General features: G+C 38.8%; 1 protein-coding gene across 1 annotated transcript; it reads right to left on the bottom strand.

Moving 5' to 3' along the window:
- Window positions 1-476: 476 nt before the first annotated feature.
- On the bottom strand, window positions 477-7,243 carry LOC139787058 (uncharacterized). Its single transcript, XM_071726145.1, has 3 exons — window positions 4,702-7,243; window positions 2,620-4,293; window positions 477-811 (listed from the first exon to the last, which is right to left on the bottom strand). Exons 1-3 carry the CDS (start codon window positions 7,241-7,243, stop codon window positions 477-479), a joined length of 4,551 nt encoding a protein of 1,516 aa, XP_071582246.1.
- Window positions 7,244-8,918: the final 1,675 nt, after the last annotated feature.

Here is an 8,918-nt window from a genome sequence, read left to right as displayed (position 1 = left end):
TCTTGGTAGGCCTCGCGTGTGAGTCATGGATGACTCCGGTTGACGGGAAACATATGGTTTCCGAATTTTCGAAAGCGTCGTCGAACTTCGACGCCGACCTACCCTGACCCTTTTGTGGGCCTCGCGGGTGAGTCATGGATGACTCCGTTTGCCGGGAAGCTCCTGGCCTGCGAATTCGCGAACGCCTCCGCTCGCGGAAGATTGTGTGTGGCTTGAGCCCCGTACTCGCGCGTTTCTCGTCGGTCGTCGCGCGTAAACTAAAATTTCGCTCTCCGCTCAAGCCAAACTAAAGGAAAATATCAACCGACGGCATGTTAACTTATTCTATAAGAGCCGTAGCTCGGCGGGCTCTGCCGCGATGCTTAAGACTATCTTAGCCTATCTTCATATCTAACAGCGCCGGATGGGAATCTTAACGCACAACATAAGAATTTAGGGTCTCCTTCCCTATCCTCGGAGCGCTCCGCATCTCCCACCTAATTCGGCGCCTTGTGCTCGTCGCCGTTGTCCTCCTCCTCTGTTGCCGGACTAAGAAATTCGTCCGACAGTGCGAGATCGCGTTCCAATTGCGCCACCGCTGCTCGGAGCGCCGAATTCCCGGCCTCCGCTTGCTCGGGCCCTGGCCCGGCCGTCTCACCGTCGCCCCATTTTTGGGACAAGATGTCGGGCATATCGCGCCCGTGCGGGAGCTCGGGATCTCTTGCTGCGACCTCCGTCTCGTGTTCCTGCGCCGGCACTGCCCGCCGGCAGATCTGCTGTATCGCCTCGTCCGTTAGTCGGCGCAGGACCACTATCGGCGATCCCGCGCGCGCTATTCGCGACACGTATGAGCACGGTCTCAAGGTTAGGTAATGTGATAGCGTTACTTCTGTAGTAATTTACTCATTTACCCGGAGTGAATTATAAGTTTACTACAAAACCCCGTTTACGCAGAGAAATTATCGTAAGTTACTACAGAAGTAACGCTCGTGTAAACATATATAGTAATTAATTGTTTCATGCCATGATTAAGGTTATTCGATCTTTATTGTGGAAACTGCATATATATAAATTTTAATAGGTTAAAAGGATCTAACTCTTATATATCATTATAATGATATAAAGCCAATGGCACACAATACGATTTTTAGATGTAAAAGAAAAAAAAGGATTACCTTTGATATAAATAACGTATAATTTTCGACGTGATCGACATGAGATCTCGGCCTGCCCGGCCATAGAAGGAAACAGAAAGAGATCAAGATCGGAATTACATGTACAGGGTGTATCAAGACGATACAGAGCGGTACGGCGGGTTGCCCATTCGAGCAGGCGCGCATGGTCGTTCACAATTGCGTTGACTTCGGTGCATCACCTATAATCACTCGCATATCTTTTTTACAATAAAATGAACTTTTTAGCGCCCGAAGTTGCAATACAATTGTGACGGATTTCCGTAGCAGTAACGTTAAAACAGAAGTCGAGATGACAATACAGGTTATGAAATAAATTTTATTAAGAAAACGAAAGACATCTTCTCTTTTACGAAAAAAGCTCGTACCATAGACCATCATAATCATTATATATTATAATTTTATTACTTAAATTATTTTTTGCACACAATGTTTATGCACAGGACAAAAGTCAGCAATTAACATATGTGTGCAAATTTAAATTATAAGTCGGCTAATAAATTTCATTCAATGTAAGTTTAAATAATGGCAGAAATTACCATTAACAAATCTTACAATATTCATTTTGTTTAATTAATAAATAATTTATCATTAAATTGATAATCAATTTAATATATCAATACTCTAATGAGCATTATATAATTCTTTATATAAATGATGCTGCTGCATCTTAAAAATCTTAATCTTAATCTCATAAACAAGAGGTTTATTAGTATAAAATATACATTTTAAATATGATGCTAATGAATAGTTTATATAAGGCAAATTATCATAATATTTAATGAATACTTTTCAGTAATAAATTTCTTGTAGATTTATATGAGATTCAGTAGCATTATTTACATAAAGATGCTTATTAGCATCAGTATATTGAATTAATTATTAATGTTAATGATGAAATATTAATATTCTGAAATAAATGTTGTTAGACATAAGATCCGCTGATAATCGTTTTTATCGTTATAAATAACGATGGAAACGGTTATCAGCGGATCTTGTGCCTAATAACATTTATTTCAGATTATTTATATATATATATATACTAGCTGGTTACCCGGGCTTTGCCCCGGAGGACACGCCCTGGAGGACATATGTAATAAGACACACAAATAGGTAATAGCGTATATTTACATTTAACGCCAATAGATTTCCGCATCACCCTTGAGGTACTATTGTAAATGCGTTTTTTTTTTAGTGGTTTCCCCAGTAGGCCTATTCCACTGTAAAGAAATCCGTGCTTTGTTCCCGTATTTAATTACTTTAAATACATTATGACTTTCTTTTTAAAATTCTCCAAAAATATCTACGACTTTTTTTTTCTATTTTAAAACTTCTTTGTATACCACATTAGTGGTTCTCCCCTCAGGCGCTAGTATCACAAGACTGTTTGGTGAGCTCACTCTCGAACATGCCACATAGAACTGCCCATGTGAGAAACAGTCCTCACTTAAATCAATTCCTGCTACTTTTAACGACTGCCCCTGAGACTTGTTGATAGTCATCGCAAAACAAACTTTGATAGGGAACTGCAACCTCTTGAACTCAAAAAGATACTCTGATGATATTAGTGGTATGCGTGGTATAAATACCGTCTCTCCCCGTGCACAGCCGGTAAATACTGTGGCCTCGATAACATTTCTGTATAGAGCCTTCACTTGAAGCCTTGTGCCATTGCAAAGTTTTGGCGGATTCAAATTTCTCAACATCACTGGTGCTCCCACTTTAAGGAAAAGTTTATGGGCTGGTAAGCCAGGAGGATTCATTGTGTTAAGAAACTCTACTGGGTAGTTAACCGCGTCATCTGTATCTACCACCGAGTCCACAGATCTGTAATTCATTTCTCCTTCTTCGAATGATTTAAGAAGAATGTCATTAATGACACCAGCTTTATCACTCAGCCAATCCATAGATTTCTCTTTGATATTCGCAATATCAGGGTATATCTTATTAATAAGGCTCTCTAGGGTTTTTACTACTAAACCTAAACTTGCAGGAATAATCACCTTTCCTTCAATCTCAGAATACTCTCCATCTCCAATTTTTAATAATATTTTTGAAAATTGCCCTGCAAAAACATCACCTTTCAAGTGTACCCTCATGTTCTTCCTGATAGAGATTTTCTTAATAAGGGACCACAAATGTGATTTCTTTACACACGCCTTGACTTCGTCTGCTCGAGTTCCCCTTGGTACTACCGGCAAAGTCTGTCTAAAATCTCCAGCAAGCAGCACGGTCACTCCCCCCATTACTCCATCGTTACCCCTAATATCTTTGAGGGTTGTACTCAATGCCTCAAAACCCCCCTTATGTGCCATAGTGCTTTCATCCCAAACAATGAGCTTACAATCGCGTAGTACTTTAGCCATGTTACTTTGTTTTGAAATATTACACAATGGTGTTTCTGTTTGAATTAAATTCAGAGGAAGCTTAAAAGCAGCATGAGCGGTCCTCCCTCCCTCCAACAACGTAGCAGCGATACCTGACGATGCAACAGCCAAGGCAATTCCACGTTCTCTCCTTACCCTCGCCAGAAGTAAATTGATAAGAAAGGTTTTCCCAGTACCACCTGGAGCATCTAAGAAAAATACCTGACCATCTCCTGACTCTACGCTACTAAGAACATGCCGATAGACAACAAATTGCTCATCTGTCAATAAACCCTCGTTATTCGATACTACTTCTTCCAAGGCATTTACATCATAGTTTGTCTCCCTCAAATAGTCTCTGTTCCCCAATACCCCTCCAAATCTTTTTGGCTGAGGCAGACCATACTGTTCCAACTCCTGTCCTCCCAAAGCCATCACTGCGTCCTCAATCATTACCAAGCATCTATTATACACCTCATCTATCATGTTCTGCGCACTACCTTTCAACTCTCTCTCTACCTGTCGCATAATATCCTCTGAGAAGCTGTCTTTATACTTTTCCCAAAGACTCAGAGGTTCAGAAAGTTGGCAGAATGCCAACATCACTGTAAAAAGCTCCCTCAGCTTTAAAGATGAATCACATAATACAGCTTCCTCTAAGGTATTGTCCCATTGCTTGTCATCTTCCAATAAACCTAATGCTTTGCATGTAGACTGGAATGTGGGACAGAGGACACCATTCACAGTCCTCAGATCTAAAAAAGACATTGGACCTCGAATCTCATGTAGCAATAAACGCAGATAATAACACTCAGTATTGTTTGGATGAATGGTATACACTCTTCCCAATACGTGGTCCTTCTTTATTCCTAACCAGCCATCCACATCCTTCCCCCTCTTTCTTCTCTCGAACTTATTATTTTTCCACACATAGTATGAAGGAACCTCATAATACAAGAGAGTTTTTGCAAATTCGTCAGTTTTGCAAAGTTCAAAAAAAGCCAATAGTGTTGTCTGAGGTGGATTATTTATCCTCTCAATTAAGTTTATAGAATTGAAGTACACACGCTGACCATTTTCAAGGTGAACATTGAGATGGAAGACAGAGGGGTACCTCTCATGTATTGGGAACGCCAAAATTCTCCAAACCGCCTCTGAACTACTTATGTACCGCCCATTCTCGTACATCTTCACCTCATTCTTCTCACTCTCCAAGGCAAAAACCGCCTGGTCACTTCCCTTGTTCACGTACTTGCAAATGTACTTAATAGACTTTACAGAATTGCATAATTCCACATTGATATGAGCATTGAAAATACGTAACAATACAGGGTTGTACGGCACCACCCAACGATTGTCCAGTTCTATTCCATTGATTTCTACGGTGTAGCCACCATCAGCTGGAGACCTTCTCCGATACTGTGGATATCCATCACCTCCTGTCTGAGTATCATTTTTAAATATTCGCGGATACCTCTTGCTGCACCTGCCTTCTTTCATGCAAGGCGAATTGTAGTTTAAGCCCCCGCATGGACCATGAATCATATTGGCTTTAACAATATTGTGTAGAAGAGAATCTTTTAAAGGATCAGGTATTTCCGCACAGATGACTTTGTCGATCATATCCGAGAAGATACGCTGCTCTAACCACAGCAATATATGTATGTGAGGCAGACCTCGCTTTTGCCACTCCACAGAGTACATGTAGCAACACACTTTTCCAAACAGACTACCCTTATTCAATAGAGCCATCATTTTTTTAACCTTAAGATGAAATACCCTAGCTATAATGTCGTGTCGATCGTGAGTTTTTTGCCCAGGCAATAATGCATCTGTTATATCCTTCCACTTTGGATTACAGGTAAAAGTGATAAACAGATCAGGACGACCGTGGTAGCGGACGTATGTCATTGCGTCTTGTGTCCGCTCATACATATAGCGAGGTCCTCCAGTAAAAGATGACGGAAGCACCACCATTTTACCCAGCTGAGAAACGTCAGCATCCTGCCTTCCCACGGCATCCCTCAGGTGAATGTAGCTTTCTGCCCTAAGCTGCGCCTGGTTATTTCTAATATAATTCAACCTTTCTGTCTCTATTTTGGCATACATGTCAACCAGAAACTGACTAAAAAGTGAACGGAAGTACACCAAGTGGTTGACTTCCCCTTCCCTAATCATAATTCGATATGAGTAGAAACTCGCTGCGGAAACTAAATTTTTAAGTTGCAACTTGGTCTGAGGGTCTCGCTGAGGAATGGCAATCGAGTATCCATCCTCGCCACGGCAAAACATGAGCGGGTACTGCAAGGCGTCATACGACCGGTGGACCTCGCTGATGCGTCGCAGTTTGTTATCGTGGCTCTGCAGCACGATGTCTCGTTTGTCGAATTGCTGACCCACAATCACCAGAGCTACCTCATTTACTATTGGTGCGTTAAAGCGACCTCTATGAGCGTCATCTGGTTTTCTGTCTGCATGAATAACAACTTCAAACTTTTTGCAATTTGGAGATACCTTATCTAAAGTGGTTTTCAGGTCCTTTATGTAGCTGTTGACGTCATGTAGCATTCTCTGTAATTCTTTGACTAATACCTGTTTGACATCTGAAAAATTGCTGCATCTTAAACGCACTTCTCTATCATCCTCTCCCACAAAATAAATTTGAAGAAATTGAGCTTCCTGTTCAGGTAATGGCAGCAGACTTCCTACCAAGTGATATACCTGCCCCTGAACTTTAAAGGTCGGTATAAAGCCATCTTGTAGAACCTGCTTACCGCCAAATAATGTCATACTAAAGCAGCCATTGTACTTTCTAATATTGTTCATAAAGTGAACGTGCTCTGGCTGTCTGCCCATTACCAAACTATATAGAGGCTCGGGCAGAGGTTCTAAGGATGCAAGCTGCACCTTTCCATTGTTGCAACACATGCCAGGGGACTCTTCCTTCCATTTAAGAGCATTGCAATATTTACACTTGTGATTCATAGTTCCCAATGCTATAATGCTCTCTGTCTCATAAGCCACATCTGGATCATATGCCATACCTGAGTGAGCTTTAACCATCCACGGAAGTACTCGCCTTTCTACTCTTCTTCCAGGATTACTTTGTTCATATCGAGACTCTGCCCCTCTGTGCACCTCAGGATTTTTTTGTTGGTACTTAGCCACCGCTCTTCTGTTCACCTCAGGATTTTTTTGTTGATACCTCGCCACCGCTCTTCTGATCACCTCAGGATTTTTTTGTTGGTACCTCGCCACCGCTGCCCTATTCACCTCAGGATTATTCTGTACATATTTTCTTGACGCATTTTTTAGTTGCTTTCTCCTTTTCGCATTGGTATATCTCGTACGACGTTTTCCATGAGCCTTATTAGGAACTGGTATAAATGTAGGCTTTGCGAAATCTGAGTTGGAGTCAGGCTGAGAGAAGGACGATTTATTGTTCTCTTCTTCAGTTTCACTTTGCTCGTACGCATCAAAATGTCCCTTAGAAATATCTTGTGTGAAACGTATTCTCCTAACAGGGTTACCTTCCTCACCGAAACTCTCATAGAGCTCACCATTACGGTAAACCTCAAAAACAAACCCGAAAAGTTGCCCAGCCGCCACCAACTCGCATAAACCACCATAAGTAAAAAGTTTCGACATTTCATCGAGATACTCGCTGGAGCTATTGTAATTGTTCCCCAAGCTGTCGTGAGACATAATTGAAAATTCCTCCCAGTTATCCACCACATGACTCACGATTATTTCACGCACATCCCTCGCCATTAACTGTGTGTTATACATAAGATAGGAGAGGGCCCGGAAAAGGCAGGCTCCATCCCCTATAATGGGGACAATAGTGTGAGGTACCATCTCCCCATTAACATTTAAAAAATCAATTGCCATCCCGACTTAATAAAAAGTGACAAAGCGCTCTCAAAAATTAAATTATTTTTCCTTAAATTTAGTTATAAACTATATTTAACGGCAGAAAAAGGGTCAATAAATCTAAACCTAATTAGAAACTAACTAATTACCTGATTAACTGCAAATACGAAATTAACGTAAAAGATACTTTACAGTTTTCTCCTTCTCTCTCTTTCTCTTTCTCCCTCTCTCTTTCTCTCTCTCTCTCTCTCTCTCTCTCTCTCTCTCTCTCTCTCTCTCTCTCTCTCTCTCTCTCTCTCTCTCTCTCTCTCTTCTCTCTCTATCTAAATTAAACAAATAACAATTATTAAAACATAATAATTTAAGAAATGTAAATATTATGTTAAGCTATAACAACAATTCAAGTAAGTTAATGAATTAAATATAGTATATTGAAACATAATAATTAAAAGAATAGAAATTAACAAATTAATTTATATATATATGTAGATATATATATCAAATTTCACTGTTTAAAATAATGCAGATAATAATTTATGATTTATTTAAAATAAATCTCGAGAAATATATTCAGAACAGAATAAAATAATGTTTTATTCTTTCTTATAATGTGCAATATCTTTCTTTTTCTTAAGAAACAGAAAGACAGAAAGTCAATAAGGTATAATGAAATAAATATACCTTTTTTTTGTCTCTAAATTCAACCTGATATCTCAAAATTTGCGAAAATTAAGGCAATTACATACATTTTTTTAAACAAAAAATCAAAAACTCTCTCTCTCTCTTTCTCTCTCTCTTCTCTTTCTTATAATGTGTGAATATCCTTCTTTTCCTTAAGATATGTGTTGCAATAAAATTTATAATAGCAATATTTCTAATTCTATTCTCTTTATTTCTTTCTTATAATGTACGAATATCCTTCTTTTTCATGAGAAACGAAACAAAATTTGCGAAAATTAGAGCAACTCTCTCTTTCTTTTCTTAAGAATGGAAAGACAGGTAACGTACATTTTTTTTCAATGTATATATTGCGTAATATACGTATTGCAATAAAATTTATAATAGCAATATTTCTAATTTTATTCTCTTTATTTCTTTCTTATAATATGCGAATATCCTTCTTTTTCATGAGAAATGAAACAAAATTTGCGAAAATTAGAGCAATTACGTACATTTTCATTTTTTTAAACCAAAATCGAAAACTCTCTCTCTCTCTCTCTCTCTCTCTCTCTCTCTCTCTCTCTCTCTCTCTCTTTTCTCTTTCTTATAATGTGTGAATATCTTTCTTTTTCTTAAGAAATGGAAAAACAGGTAACGTACATTTTTTTTCAATGTATATATTACGCAATATATGTATTGTTTTAAACAAAAATCGAAAACTCTCTCTCTCTCTTTTTTCTCTTTCTTATAATGTGTGAATATCCTTCTTTTTCATAAAAAACGATAATCAATAGTATAATATCATAATGAAATAAAAAGAAAATTAAATATTTAAGATACATACCTT

This window comes from Temnothorax nylanderi, unplaced genomic scaffold, assembly GCF_030848795.1.
Source record: "Temnothorax nylanderi isolate EJ_2023f unplaced genomic scaffold, tnyl_v1.0 TNYL_tig1255_pilon, whole genome shotgun sequence".
Taxonomy (NCBI): Eukaryota; Metazoa; Arthropoda; class Insecta; order Hymenoptera; family Formicidae; genus Temnothorax; species Temnothorax nylanderi.
Note: the sequence above shows the minus strand (reverse complement) of the source record. Positions and strands in the feature narration are given on the sequence as shown.

Excerpts from the sequence above, each read along its gene's own strand:
- LOC139787058 (XM_071726145.1), bottom strand. The coding sequence starts at position 7,243 with ATGTCTCACGACAGCTTGGGGAACAATTACAATAGCTCCAGCGAGTAT. Across the intron at positions 4,294-4,701 it reads CGAGAATGGGCGGTACATAA|ATCTGAGGACTGTGAATGGT; the intron begins GTAGTTCAGAGG and ends TGTCTTTTTTAG. Across the intron at positions 812-2,619 it reads AGTAGCAGGAATTGATTTAA|CGCGCGCGGGATCGCCGATA; the intron begins GTGAGGACTGTT and ends TGTCGCGAATAG.